This window comes from Dreissena polymorpha, chromosome 10, assembly GCF_020536995.1.
Source record: "Dreissena polymorpha isolate Duluth1 chromosome 10, UMN_Dpol_1.0, whole genome shotgun sequence".
In the NCBI taxonomy this organism is placed as follows: Eukaryota; Metazoa; Mollusca; class Bivalvia; order Myida; family Dreissenidae; genus Dreissena; species Dreissena polymorpha.
The window spans coordinates 28,138,810-28,162,239 of NC_068364.1; the positions used below are offsets into that span (position 1 = coordinate 28,138,810).

At 36.2% G+C, this 23,430-nt stretch overlaps 2 protein-coding genes across 4 annotated transcripts in view; one reads left to right on the forward strand and one right to left on the reverse strand.

Moving 5' to 3' along the window:
* The window catches only part of LOC127847295 (uncharacterized), a 248,008-nt gene that overhangs the window by 179,950 nt on the left and 44,628 nt on the right, over window positions 1-23,430 (reverse strand). The gene's annotated exons all lie outside the window — the stretch shown is intronic.
* Window positions 1-23,430, forward strand: part of LOC127847285 (inversin-like) — a 178,446-nt gene that overhangs the window by 41,287 nt on the left and 113,729 nt on the right. For 2 of the 3 annotated variants that reach the window (XM_052379097.1, XM_052379096.1), the window contains exons 1-3: window positions 9,117-9,260; window positions 11,180-11,286; window positions 11,577-11,662. The exons of the other annotated variant lie outside the window; for it this stretch is intronic. In XM_052379097.1, the coding sequence (XP_052235057.1) occupies window positions 11,615-11,662 (48 nt within the window). In that variant the 5' untranslated portion in view covers window positions 9,117-9,260; window positions 11,180-11,286; window positions 11,577-11,614. Of the gene's footprint in view, window positions 1-9,116; window positions 9,261-11,179; window positions 11,287-11,576; window positions 11,663-23,430 lie in introns of those variants that run through there. 3 annotated transcript variants of the gene reach the window in all.

The following is a 23,430-nucleotide window of genomic DNA, read 5'->3' on the forward strand; positions in this document are numbered from 1 at the left end:
AATGTTAATTTTCTGTATTTCAACATGCAACAAATATTTTGTTCATATTTATGCATAGTTTAAGTTGTTCTACAAATTGCTACTATTACCTAATCCTTTTTTCAATGCCAGTTACCAATTGGATATACAATACATTACAATTCGTACAACATACACCTAAAGATAAAACAAACATGACTTAAGCCGAATGTAACTTCTTTAAATGTTAATTCAATACATTAGGGGTTTAACCCAGTAATGTTAATGCAATACATTAGGGGTTTCAGCCAGATATGTTTTTGCAATTCATTAGCGGTTTAAGCTAGAAATGTTAATGCATTGCATTAGGAATTAAAGCCAGATATATTAATGCAATTCATTTGGAGTTTAAGCCAGAAATGTTAATGCAATCCATAAGGATTTAAGCCAGAAATGTTAATGCAATGCATAAGGGGTTTGAGCCAGAAATGTTAATGTAATCCATTAGGGATTAAGCCAATTTAATGGAATGCCTGTATATTATGGGAATACTTGGCTTTATGCATATGCATAAAGTGTCCTCTCATATTATCCTTTGCAGTCTGCACAGACTTATCAGGGACAACTCTTTCTGCTTTTATGGAATTTTTGTTAAAAGGAAGTCTATTTTAAACAAAAAATCCAGTGTACGCAAAAAATGTAATCCCTGATTTACCTGTGCGGATTGCAAAGGCTTATCTGGGAGGACACTTTAAGAACATGCATTATAAGCCCCGTTTTCGCAGAGCAACGCTCGTTTATAGTCTGTCATACTACCGGACCAAATTTTTGACCATATTATTTGTAGGTAATGACTGCCCTTCTCTTGGCCTGCAGTTAAGCTCATGTAGGTCTGGGAAAACTTTAAATGCGTTAAGTGTCATCCCAGATTAACCTGTGTGGACTGCACATGCTAATCCAAGACATTTCTCACATGCATTAGGCCCCCTTTCCCCAGAATGAGGCTCATATATAAGATATGAATATTTTTGTAAACAACTAGCAAACACGTTTGACCATATTCTTTGCACGGAATGAATTCTCATCACAGACACCTTCCCTTTATTTGGATATTTTATAAACTACGGAACACATTCTTGCAGGGGAAGACTGCTCTCCGTTGGGCATGCAGTAAAGGTCATCTGGACGCTGTGAAACTGCTCATTGAGTACAGAACATTTCCCAATCACATGTAGTTTACAGAGGAAAGGTACAAACAAACAGAAGAAGAAAATAATTTAGTCAATGTTCTAACTCACTTTTTTCTTAAATTTAAGATTAGTTAGACCATCATTCTCAATTGGGTCTGACTTAACCCTTAGTTTGGGGAGGAATATGTGCATACCCTTATAACGAAGATTTGATATTGTTTGTGACCTGAAGGAAATACTGAATATCTCAACTCCTACAAAAATGGCCTAATCCAATTGGCTTAGACAGTCTTGTGCCAATTGTGTATTATCTATACACCAACAGAAATTTCCATTCACCCAGAGTAATCGAGTAGTCAGTTGAGATATAATCGTTGAACAATTAGTAACTGATGGTGTATGGGATGTATATGTATATCCCATACACCATCAGTTACTCACAGTGTAACAAAATATACCTTATATTTTGTTGATATGTTGAGTTTAGTGGACACAGAAGTCTCCTCAGGTGAGCAAATAAATAAAAACGATCATGATAACTGGCTTATTTACTGATTTGTTACCTCTCATTACAGGTACACTCCACTTGACTATGCACTGATGGTGTATTACCTCTCATTACAGGTACACTCCACTGTACTATGCACTGATGGTGTATTAACTCTCATTACAGGTACACTCCACTGGACTATGCACTGATGGTGTATTACCTCTCATTACAGGTACACTCCACTGGCCTATGCACTGATGGTGTATTACCTCTCATTACAGGTACACTCCACTGGACTATGCACTGATGGTGTATTACCTCTCATTACAGGTACACTCCACTGGGCTAAGCACTGATGGTGTATTACCTCTCATTACAGGTACACTCCACTGGACTACGCACTGATGGTGTATTACCTCTCATTACAGGTACACTCAACTTCCCTACGCACTGATGGTGTATTACCTCTCAGTTCAGGTACACTCCACTGGACTACGCACTGATGGGTAAACATCATGAGGTGGCTCTGTTTCTCCTGGAGCAGGAAGCGCTTTCCATAACAGGTAAATAGGGGCTGGCATTGGGGTCTATCACAGGTAAATATGGGTGTAAAAGCCGTTCTTCACCTGTACATAGAGGCTGTAAAGGAGGTCATGAGGGGTCCATGACATGTAAATAGGGTTGAAAAAAGTGATCCATGACAGGTAAGAGGGGTGAAAAAGGGGTCCAAAAAGGGGTCAATCACAGGTCATTATGGTAAGAAAAAGGGTCACTCACAGGTAGATAGGGATGAAAAAAGTTCTTTCCAATACAGGTAAAAAAGAGGCCGGAATAGGGGTTCATTACAGGTAAATAGGGATCAAAAAAGCAGTCATTCACAGGTACATAGGCGCTGAAAAGGAGGTCAAACTAGGAGTCCATCACAGTCCATCACAGGTAAATGGGGTTTGAAAAAGGGGTCCATATCAGGTAAATTGGGGTTTGAAAAAGGGGTCCATCACATGTAAATAAGTGTTTGAAAACGAAGTCTTTCACAGGTAGTTAGGGATGAAAAAAGGGGTCCAAAAAGAGGTTCATCACCGGTAGTAAGGGTTGGAATATTGGACTTCATAGGTAAATAGGGGTAGAAATAAGCGGTCCAAAAAGGGGGTCCATCACAGATAAACATGGTTGGGAAAAGGGGTCCATAAAGGGTAAATATGGGTGTAAAGGAAGTTTTTCAGAGGTACATAAGGGCAGAAAAGGAGGTCCAAAAAGGGGGCCCATCACAGGTAAATATGGGTTCAGCAGGGACCTCTCTCCATCACAGGTACAGAGGAGTGAAACAATGTCTTGTATTTTATATGGCATACTATGTGGCCTTATCAGTACATTCAGGGAATAAAACGTATGCCAATGAAATTGGAAATTTTTAGCCCATATGCTTTAATAAAAAGTTGGACGTTTTTTTGTATTATAGAATAATTCAGTAATTATTGACAAAACAGCATGAAATGAAATAGTTTTTTTAATGCAAATACGTGTTTGAAACTGTTGTTTTAACTTGAACATTGTTCTTAACACTAAACACGTAAATTTTGATACGTATCTAACTTTTCAATTAATATTTTCAAACCGTAAAGGTAAAGGTTACCTGAAGGTCGACCTCAGATAGATATGCAAATACATGTATAATTTTAGGATTCGATCATTAATGAACAATTCTTGCCTAAGTAGAAGTTTAAGAAAAATTCTGTAAAAGTAAGATGCATGCCACATGCAATACACGAGTGTCGATCTCTTACCACTGCCAAACATATGTGTCTTGTTCTGAGAAAATTGGGCTTAATGCATGTGCGTAAAGTGTCGTCCCAGATTAGCCTTTGCAGTCCGCACAGGCTAATCAGGGACGAAACTTTGCGCTTTTATGTTATTTTAATTTTCTAGGAATTCCATCCTTGCCGAAAATCAAGTTTAGGCTGAAAGTGTCTTCCCTCATTAGCCTATGCGGACTGCATAGGCTAATCTGGGACGGCACTTTATTACGCACAAGCATTAAGCCCAGTTTTTTCAGAACAAGACACATATGATTGTAAAACTGAAACTTTGAACGACACCTAATCTATTGATCAGTTGTTAATTTTAAAAGGACAGTGTTCAAATACTGATATGAAGAATATACAGGTATTGGCAAGAGGGTCATTAAATATTATCTGATGTTCTCTGATAGAAAGTAGCACAGGCACAGTCAAAGTCAAAATTTAGCTTGTTAACCTATTTAGAAGCCATATATCTGAATGTTTATCTTGACACTATCTAAGCCAAGTATGATTAGGGTCATGTGTGTCCAAAAATTAGGTTGAATGTTTAACCCTTTCCCACTCAGAAGCAAAGCGAAAATTGTTATGTGCAAACAGCGTAAAACCAGAACAGCCTGTGAGTCACTCGCAGTCTGTTCAGGTTTTCTGCTGTTTGCAGCTCATCAGTATCAAAGGGTTGGAAATGAAGCCTTTAAAACTACTTGAAAGTAAGAAAGTTCTTTAGTTAAATTTAAATTTCTTAGGTCCTACACAACGTCAAAATATTATCTCAGTGGTAAATGGTTAGGGAAAAAACGTGTTAACCAGTCTTGAAACCATATTTATGACTCAATCTTGATAAAACTTTGTCAGTGGTTGATCGTGACAATATCAATGTCAGGTTTGGATCAGGGTCAACTGCGTCAATGAAGTGATCACTTTGTCAATTTTCAACAATTAGTTTTCAGAAAACTTAGGTGAGCACTTAAGAGCTATCTTGTTGAACTTTCATTTTTCAATTAATTAAATGGATGTAATTGCATCTTTAAGATTAATGATTGTTTACAGCTGTATTCATGTGTCCATTGTTATGCCCCCGGATCGAATGATCGGGGGTATACTATTTGGCCTGTCTGTCTGTCATTGTATGTGTGTGTGTCTGTGTGTCTGTCCCAAAACTTTAACCTTGGTCATAACTTTTGCAATATTAAATATAGCAACTTGATGTTTGGCATGCATGTGTTTCTCATGGAGCTGCACATTTTGAGAGGTGAAAAGTCAAGGTCATCCTTCAATGTCAAAGGTCATTTTTTCTAAAATAGCTGCCGTGCGTCTTCAAAGTGCGCAGTTGGGGGCATTGTGTTTCACAAACACAGCTCTTGTTTCTGTTGATTGTTACATTTTCATTTTGGCGGAGTTCTTAGCAGGGCCGGCGGCTACCTGGAAAAAGCGCAAATGGTCAGCGACTGGTTCCCAAACCGCCAGGCTGCCACGGACGACGCGTGGTCGGCTGCCAACAACGAGGTGTCGGACTATCCGTTCTCGCGCGGCTGGATTCTCAAACTGATCGTCGTGGACAAGAACGGAAGTGTTGTGGAGCTCAGCAACGCTAGGAATGTAACATCGCGGCGTTGACTGCAATGCGCAGTAAGAGGAAACAATCATTTGTTTTCTGAATTCCATAATATTACATCTGCGAATTCTTACGCTCGGATTGTGCCCTCCCGTTGACAGAGTCGCGTGGGAGTGCGAGACATTGACGCGTGTTATTTTCCAATGAATGCGGCGAAAACTTTGTATGAATTAAACACATAATTTATTTCGTGGCGCAAGGCTGGATGCTACACCAGTAGCACAAGATGTATATCTTGTGTATATATCTATCAGTGGCAATTTGAGCCGCATTCGGGGAAAACTAGGCTTAATGCATGTGCCTAAAGTGTCGTCTCAGATTAGCCTGTGCAGTCCGCGTATGCTTATACGGTACGACACTGGATTTTTGTTTAGAAGTGACTTCCTCAAGACGAACAATGCCATTAAGCCGGAAAGTGTCGTATCTGAATAGCCTGCATACGTAGATTACATGTACGAGGATTATATCCGTCATGAACATACATTTTATCAAAGGATGTATTCATACTCGTGTTTTTTATCAATCATCCAATATATCGTATACATTGATAACGAATGTTTCACGACATGACAGTAACCTTTGTATTGTGTGTATTTTGCATAATTTAAATATCATATACTTGACCCTTAGACGGATTTGAAATGTGCATTTGTATTCAACGTAATAAACAATGATTGCTCTAATAATTTAATACTCTTCCCCGAATCACAGTAACAAAATATTATGTCATGGACTATTTACATTATATTGCGCATATTAAATTTGCCAAGAGATTGTGAGACATACTATCATCAAGTTAAATATTAAAATAATTTGCACTTCCTTGAAGAAGAGGTATCGTCGGCTGTAAAATGACAGGCTGAAAAGTCCGACTGTTTCCATTAATTATGAATATTGTATGTAATTGAACTTGTCAGTAAAACTGTTTGATACCTGGTTTATTTAGTGACTAAACAAAACATGGCAAAACAAACATTGATTGGGAAGCGATACATATATCGATTTAGAGACGTATGTGCAAATGGTGTACATGCAAGTCAGGATTGTGTTCAATATCGTTCCCAACCAGAATCGCACTGCTCTGACTTTAAAGGGACCATTCACGTTTTAGTACATTGACAAAATTGACAAAATATGATTTAGATTCGCAAATTGTTGTTGTAGTTATGATATTTGCGAGGAAACAGTAATCCTGAACATTTACAATGCTCTAAAATATCCATTATATGCATCTTTTGACGATTTAAAAACTAAAAATTATAAAGCGCTGCAACGCGAAACGATTAAATAATTTGGAGAGTTCTGTTGTTGTCGATATATTTCGTGACAATACGAGGATTGCTTATATAAAGTTTAAACTACAACGAAAATTTACGAGACTGAGACTTTTTTATTTTCTCAATTTATCAAAACGTGAAAAGGTCCCATTAATTCGTGTTGATGTTCTATTCTACTACACCGTTCAAGGGCGAAACATCTTTAGATTAACGAATGTCGATGTTTGGCCTAAAACCATCGTATCAGAAATAAAAATCATTGAAAAGATAGCAACGTTCGCACTCAACTCTCGAATGCGCATTCCAAGAACGGGAAATAGCAACTAGAACACATGTACTTGACAAAAAAAATCAAGCACCTGTGAACTAGAATGGCCAACTTATAATTTATTTATTTAAAACTTGGTCTGAAGATTTATCTTAATGATATCTTGAATGAGATCAAAAATTGTTCCGATTGCTTTAAAAACACCAGGGGCGGGCATTTTTTCTTATATGGCTATGTATGGCTTAAGTAAAACATTGTTAACACTCTAGAGGCCACATTTAAACTTGGTCAGAAGAGTTGTCCCAATGATATATTGAATGTGTTTGAAAAGGGTTTTTGTTGGTTGAAAAACATGACCGCGAAGGATGCGGGTTATTTTTCCTTATATGACTATATTTGGCTTCTGTACAACCTTGTTAACACTCTAGAGGCCACATTTATAGTTCGATCTTCACGAAACTTTGTTAGAAGATTCATCCTACTTATATCTTGGACGAGTTTGAAAATGGCTTCGGGTTGGTTAAAAAAACATGTCCACCAGGGGGCAGGTCATTTTTTCTTATATGGTTATAGTAAAACCTTGTTTACACTCTATATAGTTTAATATTCTCAGAGTTTAATGGAATAACATTTTTTCGCAGAAATTAACTCAAGGGAAGAAAAAATGTTCATAGCTTGAACTGTTTGAACTCCAATCACGAATGCACTCTTAATTACTCCAACTGACCATTATCAGCTGCCTGTTCACAAATCAATACACATCTCTGAGTGATCCTTGTTCTTTGTTTATGCCCCGGGTAGGGTGGCATATAGCAGTTTAACTGTCCGTCAGTCAGTATGTCAGTATGTGTGTATGTCAGTCTGTCTGTCCGTCCGAAAAAAAACACTTTTACGTTGGCCATAACTTTTGCATTATTGAAGATAGAAACTTGATATTTGGCATGCATGTGTACCTCATGAAGTTGGACATTTTGAGTGGTGAAAGTTCAAGGTTAAGGTCATCCTTCAAGGTCAAAGTAAAAAAAAAATCAAAGCAGCGTTCTCATGAAGCTGCACATTTTGAATGGTAGAAGTTCAAGGTCAAGGTCATCCGTCAAGGTCAAAGGTCAAAAAATAATAATTTGAAAGCAGCGTTCTTATTAAGCTGCACATTTTGAGTGGTGGCAGTTCAAGGTCAATGTCTTCCTTCAAGGTCAAAGGTCAAAAAAGCAAAAAGCAAAATTCAAAGCATCGCTATAGGGGGCATTGTGTTTCTGACGAACACATCTCTTGTTAGATCAGCAACTTGATACCTTGCTATGCTATTTCTTTGATGAGTGGCACCATAGATTAGAGAAGATATAAATTTTGAGGTACACAGTTTATTGATGAGGTCTGAATTTGTGTGTGTGATTATCAAAGATTTGTGTTTTAAAACGGATTTATTGATTTGTTTATTGGATATATAATTGCAAGGTGAGTCTAAAAATAGTTCAAGTTTGTTTAAAAACAAGGCTATTAGGGGGGTGGTAGGTGTTTTGTTTGTCTACAGCTGTTAAAGTTTAACATTGTGAATACTTTTATTCGTATTTTAGTTCAATCTGAATGACACTTACTGAGTACACATGTTGTTATCATATTTTGATATAGTTTACTCAATTAGTTTAAATAATATCATCTTTAAACATGGTGACAATCTTTATGAGCATAATATTTTTTGCTCATGGTGAACTTATGTGGTGTACTTGTGTCAAGTGTCTGTCTTCTGATGTGGGTCATGAATATTTTCCTTGTTTACACTGTAGGGGCCACATTTATTGTCGGATCTTCAAAAACTTTGTCAGAAGATTTGTTCCAATAATATCTTCAATGAGTTAAACATTGGTTCGGGTTTGTTGAAAAACATGGCCGCCAGGGGGCCATTTGTTGTTTATTCTTTATGTAACTTGGTTAGAACATTTGTTCTATTGATATCTTGGGCTGCAAAGAACAGGTCATTTCTTTTTATCTCAGGTGAGTGACGTTGGGACTTTCAGGCCCTCTTGTGTTAATGTCTATTTTAAATTTAGTTAAGGCGGAGAGTGTTGTCTCTGATTAGCCTGTGCAGATTTGCACGTGCATTAAGCACAGTTTTCCCAAAAAGCGACTCATGTGATAACAATAGTTCAATTATGTTTCACAGCCCAGCATGCCATGCTCTCAGGCCATGTCTCCTCAGCTAAGATCCTGATAAACCACAAAGTGAAAATACAGCTAAAAATCTTGCATGATATGACAAGTATAGCTAAATTATGGTTAGGGTCACACGGGCGTAGTTAGTATAGTGTCTGCCTAGCGAAAAGAATGTCACAGTTTTATTACAACTAAGGGGTGTTCTTTAACTCTTCCCCAAATATATCAAGTACTGATTCTACCCAAGAATGGGAGCATTAAAATTGAAATTGAGCTTAAATAAATATGTAAAAACTAATTTTTGTTCATAGCCCTGCATGCCGCCGCGCAGGTCACGCCTGCTCAGTAAAGATCCTGCTGAACCACGGCGTCCAAATTGATGCGACGGACTTCAAGAAGCACATGCCATTGTTCCGAGCCTGCGAGATGGGCCACACGGATGTCGTGCAGACGCTCATTGATGACGGGGCACGCGTCGGGATGCTGGACGAGGACGAGTGGTCACCTCTGCATTGGTACAGGGGCTCAAATGAAGTTCTTTTGAGTTAAGAATAAATATTTGTAAAGTTCTTAGGCGAGAAGTTAATTATCAATGAAACCCATAATTGTGTCTCCTTATTGTTTCACCGGAGGGGACTTATGGTTTGCGCTCTGTGTGTCCGTCAGTCTGTGAGTCTGTTACACTTTACTGGATCCTGCGATAACTTTTTAAGTTCTTAGTATGTTTTCATGAAACTTGAAACATGGATAGATGGCAATATTGACATTATGCACGTCATTTTATTTCGTTCCTACGTCAAAAATTATGGTTGCTATGGCAACAAATAGACTAGAAAAACTGCTAAAAAATGGTGGTTTTCTGGATCCTGAGATAACTATAAAAGTTCTTAATATTTTTTTCATGAAACTTGAAACATGGATTGATGGCCATATGGACATTATGCACCTTATTTCATTTGGTTTCTACGTCAAAATTTCTGGTTGCTATGGCAACAAATTAAAAAAAAATCAGACAATGGTGGAGCCGGTAGGGGACATATATTGCTTGGCAATAGTCTTGTTAATTTTTAGTTCATATTTTTCTATTTTCCCCCAAAATGGTTATTCTCTATTCCATCCACATGTTTTTTTTCTATTCCTCACTTGTTTATGTTTATTCTCCCCAGATGTTTATATATTCCCCACTTGTTTGTTTCTATTCACCACATGTGTATTGTCTATTCTTTACATGAATAGGCAGATAGGATGACAACATCTACTTTTGTTTATGATTGCATTATTAATTAAAGTAATTGATCTAAATTGCTTTAAGACTAATCAGGGACAACTTTGTCTTGTTTGTGGAATTTTCGTTTAAAGGAAATCTCTTTGAAACAAATAAATCCAGTCTACGCAAAAAGTGTTGTCCCTGATTAACATGTGCGGACTGCACAGGCTAATCTGGGAGGACACTTTGAGAACATGCGTTATAAGCCCCATTTTCCTAGAGCAAGCCTCATTTGTTATTTTTAATAGTACGGGACCAAATTTTTTATCATATTCTGTGTAGGCAATGACTACCATTCTCTTGGCCTGCAGTAAAGCTCATCTAGTTCTGGGAAAACTGTGCCAAATGCATGTGTCATCCCAGATTAGCCTGGGCAGTCTGTACAGGCTTATAATGGACGACAATTTTTGCTTTTTATGCTCCCTGACAATTTTCGGGGAGCATATAGTTGCCAGTTTATCCTCCATTCCTTCCGTCACACTTTCTGTCACACTTTTGTAACAGTTATTCATAGTGCCTTCAATATTTTACCGATCTCTTACATATTTGGCATGTAGGTACCTTGCATGGACCTTTACCTTTTGATGAAGTTTGAGGTCTATTGGGTCAAGGTCACCGAGGCTAATAAGAGATTTTCTCAATGTCACACTTTGGTTATAGTTTCTCAAAGCGCCTTCATAAGGAGAGCATCCATCGTTTTTAACGGTACTTGTATGGAAGTCTTTTCTAAACAAAAATGAAGTCTAGGCGGAAAAGTTTCATCCCTGATTAGCCTTTGCAAACTTTAAGCCCCGTTTTTTCAGAGCAAGGCTTATATAGTCTGTCATACTACCGGACACAATTTTTGATAATATTCTTTGTAGGCAATAACTGCCCTTCTCTTGGCCTGCACTAAAGCTCATGTAGGTCCGGAAAAACTCTGCGAAATGCATGTGCGTTAATTGTCCTCGCAGATTAGCATGTGGGGACTACACATGCTTATCCGGGACGACACATTTCCCACATGCATTAAGCCCCGTTTTCCCAGAATGAGGTTAGATAAGTTTATTTTTGTAAAACAAGTAGCAAACTTATTTTTTTGCACGAAATGAATGCTCATCCCAGAAACCTTCCCTTTATTTGGATTTTTTAAAACTATGCGACCAATTTTTGAACATATTCTTGAAGGGGTTGACTGCTCTTCACTGGGCCTACAGAAATGGTCATCTGGACACTGTGAAACTGCTCATTGAGTACAGAACATTTCCCAATCACATGGAGTTCACAGAGGACAGGTGCAAACATACAGAAGATGAACATAATAAAGTCAACGTTCTGACTGAACTTTTTCTCAATATTTAAGATAAGATAGACCATCATTCTCAATTTGGTCTAACTTAACCCTTAGTTAGAGGAGAAATATGTGCTTACTATTATGATGAAGATTTGATATTGTTTGTGAGCTGAGGGACATATTCAAAAGTCAGATGAGTAGATACAGAAATGTTATCTCCTGATTAGAGCAAATAAATGATAACTATCATGATAACCGGTCTATATCCATATTTGTAACCTTTCATTTCAGGTACACCCCACTAGTCTATGCACTGATGGGTGAACATAATGAGGTGGCTCAGTTTCTCCTTGAGCAGGGATTTCTTTCCATCACAGGTAAATAGGGGCCAGAATAGTGGTCCATCACAGGTAAATAGGAGTGTAAAACGCAGTCCTTCACAGGTACATAAGGGCTGAAAGGGTGGTCGAAAAAGGGGTCCATAAGATGTAAATAGGGTTTGAAAAAGGGGTATATGACAGGTAAATAGGGGTTTTAAAAAGGGGTCCAAAAAGGGTCCATCACAGGTAAATAGGGGTTTGAAAAGGGGGGTCTTAAAGGGGCCCATCACATGTAAAAAGGGGTGGAAAAAGGAGGTCCAAAAAGGGGTTTATCACAGTTAATAAGGTTTGGAAAAAGGGGTCCTTCACAGGTGAATAGGGTTGAAAAAAGGGGGGTCCATCACAGTGAAATAGGGATGAAAAAAGGAGGTACAACAACGGGATCCATCTTAGGTAAATATAGGTGGAAAAGGGGTACAACAAGGGGTTCCATCTTAGGTAAATAGGGGTGGGAAAGGGGTCCAAAAAAGGGGGTCAATCACAGGTAAATAGGGATGAAGCAGAGAGCTCTCTCCATCAAAGGTACAGAAGGTTGAAACAATGTGTTGTATTTATAATGGCATACTCTGTGGCCTTTTCAACATTTAGGGAATAGGACCGAGACTATGAAATTGGAATTTGAGCCTCACAGTTTTTAACATTAAACACTTATAAATTTGGATATTTTTCTAAAAAAAATCAATTTCTTTTTCATACTTCATACTTTTCATACTTTTCATACTTTGAAAGCACAGATCTGATTGTTTAATTGCTAGGCTTTCAGAAGGTGCCATAAAGGTCGACCTCAGATGGTTATGCAAAGCTTATGTTGTAATTTGATCAGGGATGAAAAAATCTTTCATAAGGAGAATTTTTTAGAACATTTTTTTAAAACAAGATGCCCTTCACTTAGAATACAAGAGTGTTGATTTCTTACAACTCCAAACATATGATTGGTAAACTGAAACGTTAAATGACACCTAATCTATTGGTCATATGTTAATTGTGTATGGACAGGGTGGAAAACTGATATGAAATATATACAGTTATTAACAAGATGGTCATTAAATATTATCTGATAATGACTGATAAAATGGCATATTTACGGAGCAACAGCCAGAGTCAATTGTGTGTCCTGTATCTGTACAATGTCAACATTTCGCCCGTTAATCAATTGAGAGGCCACATATCTGAATGTGTATCTTGACAATATCTAAGCCAAGTATCAATTTGGGTCATGAGTGTCCAAAAACAAGGTTGAATGTTTCAGAAAAAAATCTTATTAACCAGTCTAGAAAAAAACTTGTTAACCAGTCTAGAAATAAACTTGTTAACCAGTTTAGAAATAAACTTGTTAACCAGTCTAGAAAAAAACTTGTTTACAAGTCTAGAAAAAACTTGTTTAACAGTCTAGAAAACACCTTATTAACCAGTCTAGAACAATCTTGTTAACCAGTCTAGAAAAAATATTTTTAACCAGTCTAGAAACCATATTTAGGACTCAATCTTCATTATACCTGGTCAGTGGTTGATGCCAGGTTTGGATCTGGATCTAGTGGGTCAAATAAATTACTTTGTGTATTTTAAACAATCATGCAGTAAACTTTTGTGAGGGCTTAAAATCTTTTTTTAACTTTCATTTTTCGAAAAAAATCAAAGGAATGCAATTGCAATTTTTAAGAATTATAATTGTTTACAATGGTATACATGTGCCTATTTTTCTGCTGATTAAAAAGTTAAAAAATAATTATTTTGTTAATACATTGTCTGCATTTTCTTGTTCATGTATTCTGTCCCATGAACCTTACAATATGAAGACATAATTCTTTTTTCTTATTTAAAATGCATGCGAAAAGCCTTTTTCATAAGCATGCACAGGTAGACATGAGATTTTGATTTCGTAAGTATTCTATTATTTTTTGTAAGTGCGAGTACAGATTTCATACGGGTTAGTTAGGGTTTCTATTCACATTTCATCCTGGAAATCTACAGTACCGACGACTTGCAATGAGATGATGTAATTTGTCGAGGTGTTGCAGGCATTTTACAGTTTAACTTGTTAAAGTTGTATTTTTCTCTGTTCACCAGATAACCAGGTTGCTGCCTTGAAAAACCAGCCTCAATACATGTACCTGTAGTGGCATCCCAGATAAGCATGTGCAGTTTGTACAAGCTAATCAATGATTACACTTTCCGTTTTTATGGTATTTATGGTAAGATAACACAGGCTGTAGATTGAACAGTAAAAGGATCAAACACATAATTTTAAGCAGTACAACAAAAAATCACATTCAGCTTCTTGTTCATACAATGGGAGGACCCGTAATTAGGTTCTTATTTTCCTAAATGTGTTCAGCATTGTTGGCGTGCATTCTATATTGCGTCCTCAATATAGTAGCAAAATCATTCGAAATTATTTGTCAAAAAACAAGCCAGAATTAGTTCAACTTCCTCTTAAATACCCGCATTTAATCACAACACATTATTTTAACGATTTCATTTATTTTAAACATATACTATTTCAGATAAAGTTCATTTTAACGCCGTGATCATAACAAATCATCATGGCAGATTTTAAATTCAATGTTTTGCTTTAAGGTTGAAGACTACATGAGACTTTGAAAGTTTGCGGGAAACCCTTATCAACTGCCGGTAAAAAGATGGCCGTAAAATAGTGTCCGTTGGTTCGCGTCGAGCTCTTTTTTAAATACTACATGACCTATGTTTTAAAACTATTTGGCTTGGAATGCATTTTAAGAAAAGGTATGGTTATGAGGGTCTCTACGCGCAAAAGATTGTATTTAATTTGTGTTTAAGTTATTGCTTATACATTGTATTTGTTAAGGAAATATTTTAGTATAGTGTGACCTCAACAGTTATAATGGCAATCTTGATACTTCTTCATGATACATCGGGTTGATCCGTAAGGTTGATTTATGCACCCAAAGTCCTCTATTCCCGTTGACGTTGAAAGCTCAACAGTCAAAGCTGATGATAATATTAAGGAAAGATTGCAGTGTCATTTTTTTATTTATTTCAATGGATCAGATAAAAGTTCAATCTTATCTAATGGAAGAAAGAACTCTTGATTTTTTTTAATTTTACAGTTTCTTCGTAGTTAAATACCTTGTTAAAGTTAATGATGTTGTCATCGCATTGTTCATAATTCGTTATTTGCAGTCTGAGGCAGGATTTGACTTTCCAATCTAACTGTATGAAAATTGAATAATAATTATCGACACAATCGTAATAAAATGTTCTAAACCGAATGATATGGTTTTTGGTTTTATTTCAGAAAACATTAGGCTTGAAACCATGGAGTACACATACATATAACACACAATGTGGTCAACAGTGGTCAATGACATACAGGCATATACATATATGTTTTTGCAATATAAATTTAGAATTAACAATACCGGGTAAAAGGAATTTGCTACTCTAAAGACATGATACATATGGCGGTCACTACACACGACTATTAATATACATAGAAGGTTGCTACTGAAATATTTTTTGTAAGTCTAAGTGGCCCATCAAAATCTTCCAATTTAACATAGGCACCGTTATAAATAACATCGGATCTGAACACAACTAGTTGTTGAAGGTACAAAATGCGTGCAACCACAGCATTTACTAGTTACCACGTAAATAACTACCAAGACACACAAACAGCACTAGGCCCACTGTCGTAAAATTCTACATGGAAAAATCGAAAAAAATCAATTAAACATCCGTTTATTGGTCGTAAAACATCAACTTAATTACTACATCCATACAACCGTTCCAACGGAATACGTCATTAACTGGCACGTGGCTATAAGGATTTCCTTCACAATCAATGTTTAATCGTACAAAGTGGTGATACACACGAGCACAGAAAATCTGATTGTCGGATTATAAGAACGCACATGTTCTTAGCAAATATAATGGTTTGTTTCGTATATTACTCATGTTAAATAGTTCTATGTCAATCGTATTCATCCAACCGTACACCGCCATGATATAAATGAAAACGGCGAAAACCTCAACTTAACAAACACAATTCAAACAGTGTAGAAAAAAAGCATGTTTAATGTGTTAATCAATACAACAATGTTTATCGCAAAAGCATGTAATATACGTGTAACTTCCAATCATACTTAAGTATTTGAAAAATATCAACTAATCCAATGTACATCATTAAAAAAAGGATTTTGATTTTTTAAATCCCTCAGATGTATCAATCAAAAACATTAATTTCACATTTGAGACAACAATGCCTTGAGACGTATTACGGCAGAGGTCAAATGATCGTTTGTTGACGTTGACACGTATTAGAATAACAAAAATGTCGTTTGGTGATCTTTGATCATGACAGAGGTTAATTTTTCGTGAGGTGGTCTTTGGTTAGCACAAACAAAAATCCACTCGGTCCTTTGGTGACCTTGACCTCACAAGCACGCGTCGAGTAATGACGTAATATCCACATAAAACGCTTGTCAAGATGATATATCTTTACCGCGCATTACAAAAAGACGAGATTTAGTTGATGTTTTTTGTTTAATTTCATCATGCCTCAAACAGTTGCAGTTCTTATACTTCGGTAAGCTTACGACCATTTAGTAATTAACCTAGAATAACATTTAAGCGTATTCTCGTTTGCCTACTTTAATCGCAGTGTAATTTGATGTATGATATTACAAGGTTATATAGTATTTACACATAAATGTTGTATGAATAAATCTGTTAGGTAAGGGTGTCCTTAAACCGGTTTAAACCCCCTTGCTTAGTTTCATAAGGTGGTGTTTGTATCTATCCTGTGTTATGTCCTGTGTCTACGTGCTGATCAAAATGATTTACAGCTGATGCAACTGACGTTTCAATTTACTTATTGATTGTCCCTATACGTTTTCCAACCCTTTACATCGTTCCACATATGCCTGAATGGACAGGAATTATAAAATGCAGAAACGCATTTATGTTCGTTGAGACCGCCTGAATTTCGACGAATAAATTTCCACAAGATTACATAAAATACGTAAAACTTTCGTTAACTCGTGTTCTTATAAAGGAGCCCTAGTCCGCGCATGCCTCTAAATTGGACATGACTTCCATTTGAACCAATTAACTTATTCCATGTTTGTTTTCATGCAGTTAAACGATTCATTTCTTTTATAATTTCTAGTGGTGTCAAACAAGTTATATAATTATATTTGTTGTCAATTTTACTTTTTAATTATTCTGTCTGTGTCTGTCATGAAAATGCCCATTAAACATTTGTTTTCACAGAACTTTGCACGTGTCCCCCCTCGTTAAACAATTATGTACGTTCGTATTCTGCCATTATATATTTAGCAAATCTGACTTCAATTTCAATGCAGAAATGTCATGTGTTATATCAGCATTAAATATCACCGTGTACTACATTTTGAAATTTGAACGCATTTTAGTAAATGAGAACACTTTCATTTTGAATTATTAATAGTAGTTTGTATTTTTATTAACAAGTTTTCAAATTTTAACTTGATGCGCAATTGAATGCATATTAATTTTTTTTTATTAAAACTTGCCTTTGTAATGCGTTTTATGACGTCAATTCTATTAAATGCGATTGTCTATTTTTTAATAATTTAAATATGGAAATGCGCTTCAATGAAGATTTACATCCTGTTTGCGATGGAAGATGTTTTGAAAAGCTTTACATAAATGTTTGCAATTTTTACTACAATGCTTTTCACGTCAAAACCTTTTGTTCTGTGTACTGTTTTGTTATTGGCAATTTAAACATTGGTAGATCCATCATATCTTTCATAATTCTTTTTTAAACCACTACAATTGCTACTCTTAACGTATGTATGTACATCGGTCTAATATCAAGCTCTTCATTTGTACATAGTTATCTCTTCAACTAATGGGGAAAAGTAGCGAGTAAAATCAAATAGAAATGAATCGCGCCGAGGAAAACGGGTTTTCATGCATGTGCGTAAAGTGCCGTCCCGGATTAGCCTGTGTATTTCGCACAGGCTATTCTGGGACGACACTTTCCGCTTTTATGGAATTTTTCGTTTAAAGGAGGTCTCTTTTTCCCAGAGCACACATGAATTGTGATTTCACATACATAATGTTAAAGTGCTCGTTTGTCATACATCTAGGCGTATACATTTTCTCTATTGTGATCTCACATCCGGTATAGTAGTTATCGAACATGCAGACATGATTTACATATTAACATTAGATTCAAACAAAGTTTAGCCAAGTATTTTTATTGACATGTTGACTTTGAAAGTTACCGTTTCTGCGAACGTGAACTCGTGTTCAAATACCTTTCTACTCGAGATATAACATGATTCTTGCATTTACTAATGACAAAACGGTCATAGCTCACAACGGACCGCTTCTATCGTCTTAGTCCTGAAGTCCCATTAGTAATATTGCACCGATCGTTATGAGCGATAATGAGCGTTCTATTTCATATTCTGATAATCAATTTACAAATGGACCATCATCACATATGTCTTTATCAGCCATGCCGTTATGTTCGCACCAGTTTCCTTTCGACCCACTTAATGTTTTAAGAGCGTCCTCTTTTTCTAGCGTTCATCTGATCGTAAAAACTGATTGCTTTTTGATAAGCGTTAACATGAATGGATCTTTTAGAAGTGAATGGAACTTTAAGAGGTGTTTGATTTGTTTTTCATTTTGATCGAGTTATTGTCATGAAATACGCTTTAAGTGTCTCATAGTCGGGTAAAATTCTTTGAATATAAGCGCACTGTTTGGTATGCGTTGGTAGAAATGTCGACAGTGTATGTTAGTTTCCCAACTATTGATGACGGTGATTTCAGCTGTGATGTACACTGGATCAGTGTTCACTTCTAATCAAATTAAGCAACGTAATGATACAACAAATTCTGCTCGATATGTTAATAACAGATTATTTGAGTGACCTTGTCGTAAAAACGTAAGACAAGCACATCTTTGAGCTGGCGACATAAGTATCGCAAAAACAAGATCGCCATGATCTAATTGCACCAAATCACCATGTCATTGATTTGCAGTGAAGATAAAAGAATAAAACAACTGATACAAGTCTCCGACATAAACACAGAAGCATTGACGATATAAAATGCCATCGGCTTGTTTACAGTGCTATTCATCGGAGAGCTACACTTTGAAAAGAATAAGAGCTAAGTAAACAGTAAAAGGAACATATATAGGAAATCAATAATATAATGTTTTGATACTGAAAGTTCTCTACAATGTTTCACATTTAATTTATTTGTTATCGAAATAGTAAAATGTTTTCTGTTGCTTGAGAGGGGCTACTGTGACTAATGCAGTGAATTGGATTATAACCATCAGGAGCAAAAAATATTGATGAAAAATATCAATTAAATTGCTCTTTTGTCACACTAATAATATAATAACGTCAGCGACTCACGGATAATTGTTGTTTATGAATCGTATTGTTTATTGGTGGTGGTTTTAATAAGGAAAGAAATAGATATTTCATCGCTTAGCTTGGAGTGTTCAAGATATTATACTTTTACAGCTGCTCGCGTTTTTACATCCATTATTTTTTGGAACAGATAAATAAATCTGACTTTGTTTTTACCTTTAAAATTCATCAAAAATGAATATAAAGAACGATAGTTTGAACGGTTGCTGCCTCTTTAGCAAACAGACGATTTTCATTATCGTATCTGTTTTTGTGTTTCTAGATCTTTGAATTACCGTTGCATTGATGTGCAATGGAGTACAAATAATAAAATAACTAATGCAAGTTTCCGACAAAAGCACAGATCCATTGACCATGTACTAAAACTGTATGTAATGCTATTAATTTGAGCGATGTGTCGCGACAGGAACAATAGCTTGGTAACTAGAAATTCTGGAAATCAATATCAAGCACTGATACTGAAACTTACCTACTCGGTTCCACATTGAATTAATTCGCTGATTGAAATATTGACAATGTCGTCTGCATTGTTTTCCGGGCGAGGCTAATGTGACCGGTACACTTGGCCGGAAATGACAGTCACGCGTAGCATATTATTAATCAAAGAGATCAATTAAACCGCTATTTTGCCAGACTGATCATAAAATAACCTCAAACAATTCTCGGTTAATTCTTTTTGTAAAAACTAGTATTTATGGGCCACTGATTAATTGAGGAAAAAAATGTAAAATAGTTGTTTAGACGATTAGATGGGATAGTTCGATTGCCGATCTCATATTGCTGTCATTAGTTGTTGCTATATATATACATTATTTTTTTAACTCTGTCGTAAATGTAATCTTCCATGAATCCATGTGCAGCATGCTTGTACCGGTTAGCGTAGAGGTTGGTACACGTACGCACCTATGGCCTGGGCGGCCCGGATTAAAAGGTCAATTTTAACACTTTGGGAAACTTTATAATATTAAAGATAATTGTTTGAGATGTGGAATAAAACTATTTGCAACAATTAAGCGTTCCGCATTATGCCATAAATCACCAGCTGAATCTTCCAATAACGCAAATTTTTATAAAAGTTGGACTGACTTATCTCCCTCGCTGTGACGTCATACTTGTACATCCGCTATTTTTTAACAGCGTTTATTATGCCCAGACGATCGACTGAATTGCTATTACATCAATACTTTTATGTAAAATTATGGACTTTTCTGACGATTCTGGTCATTATGAAGATGAACTGCATGAAATAAGACCGTATATGTACAGTACACGCCATTTTATCGATTCAAAAAATCCCAATTAGACCAGACTCCTTTTCCCAAAACGGCTGGAAAAAGTCCTAAAATGTTCGTTATTAGATTTTTCATCATCTATCTAAATAATTGTATTATTTCGTTGTAAATAAATGAAAGTGAAAGCAATCGTATTATTGTAACACATAATTTAACTTACAACAATACTTCTAATCATTTGCACCCATCGATGCAATTACATCGATGCTCTAACTGTTCGTCGCGCATGTTAAGTTCGTAATCTTTTCCACTTATGCATAGTGCAAATGTTATGTTCAATAAAATTTCAGAACACAGAAAACATACTACCGTATTTTTCGGGGGTAAAAGACGCGACTTTTTCCGACGCGTCTTATTTATGGACGATAATGATTGTTTTATGTTAGCTCGCCGTTTACAAATTCTAGCGTCAAATATACAGTCCGGATTGTTAGCAGATATAAACGGAATATGCCTTCTTTTCCAAATTTCAACATATATTTCACACCCATGCACATGAAAGTTTTTTTTAGACGCCGATGATAAAAGGAAACCGTGATCGCACCTAGATGAAGGCTCCCGCACCTGAATTAGTGATAATTTCGTGTTGTTTATGCTTTTCTCAGTTTGTAGCCACGACGAACCCATAATTGATTTTATTTTAATAATTGCACCATATATGTCTACATGTCGAATTTTATATTGAAACATTAGGCTGCGACCATTTTGATTTGTCGGCATTTGGTTTCATTTCAGACTCCATGCATTTCTCAGATCATAATCTCTGCGATTTATTACTCTAACTTGTTAGTTACTGACCACACATGCTACTGAAAATAGCCATAGGGATTGTGTTTTATGGCCCAAACAAGCACACAGTGGCTTCGATCCGTGTTTTTGATCCCTTAATGTAAGATAAGCACGTGCACTATTAAATATTATGTTGGTCAGTACAAACGTTCTACCGAAAACCGCAGACGGCCTCTTTGTTTTATTGCCAAATCAAGCCCTGAACATCCAATATCCTGTGTAGACACACAAACTTTGGATAAGCACGTGCCGTCTGTCAAAACAATGATTTTTATAGATCAGTAAACATATCGAAGTAGCTCACACAGTGACTTCCCGTATACCGGTATTATCTTGGAAACGAGACTTGCTTAAAACATTTAATATAACGATATTTATTGTCAAAATTATTTCTAAAAACAAATGAGAACCATCCTACATACACCATTCACAGACGACAAAAAGTATAACTAATTTGACAATTTAAATACAAACAAATGTTTAAATACAGAAACAACTTGTACATGTTATGATATCTAAATATAAAATAAGTTGTTTTTTGGTCGTTGCAAAATAATATGAATTGTACACGATGATTTCTTTTTGTGCAATCAGTATACTGTGCAATACAAATGTATGCAATTGAATGTAATTGTTCAATAATGAACGAACTAAAAGAGTGTAACGATAACGATACAGCGTGTTTGATTTTTATTTTATTCAAAGGAATAGTCAATGGCGAGATACCCCGGTACTTAAGGTGAAATTCACTACGAAACTTTTAATCGATATTTCATCAAATCTTTAAAAAAAAAACATATGCCGAAATTCGTTTGATACTTTAGAACAAATGGAAAAAGGTTGTGTTTATGAATTTGAGCACTGTTTTGTCAATATTTACCAGAATTTAATGTTAGAAATGGATATCGGCCGAATAAGGAATAATCATTGTTTTGACAGATGACAGTCGATGGCAATTGTATGAAATATGCAGAGAAGCTGAAGAAAGGTTAACACAATCGCACAGAAGTAAATATATCAGCGTATTATCTGTATCTGTTTCTAATGTTCGTTAATTTTAAAATCATTCAACATTTGCTATAGTATACAATAAATATTTGTAAATATTTTTACTCGAGTAATAGCCGCGTGTAAAGACGCGACGTAATTCAGCGGATCGATGCCGAGGCAGAAACAGACGCGGCTGTTTTTATTTGGAAAAAAAAAACAGTTTGTGTTTGGAAACATGGCTCGCACGACCGATTTTAATGCACCAAATCTTCTTCAGTTTTTTGTCGTTCGGAAACTGGAAAAATAATCACATTATCTTTTCCAGAACGTGATTTCTGCCAAAGGCCTCACAGATAACAATTTTCTCTATTACTGTGAAAACAATTTCAAGAAAATATCAATTAAAACAGAAAAATAAAACCCGAATTCTGAACTATCGCTTATCTTTTAAGAGGACGCGGAAATGTTTGTTCAGCTGTAACGTCACAAAACAGGGGAGAACAGGGGAGATAAGCGAATCGACGCTTTGCGAGTTACGATCATAAAAGTCAACAAAATCAACTTTTTCAGGTTAAACACAACACGCAAACGTTATTTTCCCGATAATTTAATCATATTTCAATGTTAATAGCATTTAATATATTGACTTTGGATTTTTATTTGAAATTGACCTTTAATTCTCCCTCCCGGAAGCATGTGAGTTTTGCTTGGTGGTAAACATACCGGACAGGTGGGGTTTCCTCCTGGTACTCAGGCTCCCCCATCCTCCCCACAACTCAAGACCAACCCGAATTGAAGATCTTTTAATTACAGCTACAATTTAATATTCGTCCCAACTTTCGTGAGCCTAAATTAATTAGGTAAAATAACTGAGAAACACTCGGGTCCACACATAATGCAACCTCTGGCGCAGAATGTTCTTAGAACTTTGAAATATACTAAAAAATCAGATTCATCAATGTCAGTTTTCCGACCGATGATCTCTAAGAATAGCTCCGCCGAATGTTCCTGTGGAGGAAGGTAACTACAGCTTTGGTTGAGCTAACTTCGGCCCCGCACTGGAAACACTGGGCATAATCCATGTACGTAAAGTGTCATCCCAGGTTAGTCCGCACTAGAAACACTGGGCATACTCCATGTACGTAAAGTGTCATCCCAGGTTAGTCCGCACCGGAAACACTGGGCATAATCCATGTACGTAAAGTGTCATCACAGGTTAGTCCGCACTGGAAACACTGGGCATAATCCATGTACGTAAAGTGTCATCCCAGGTT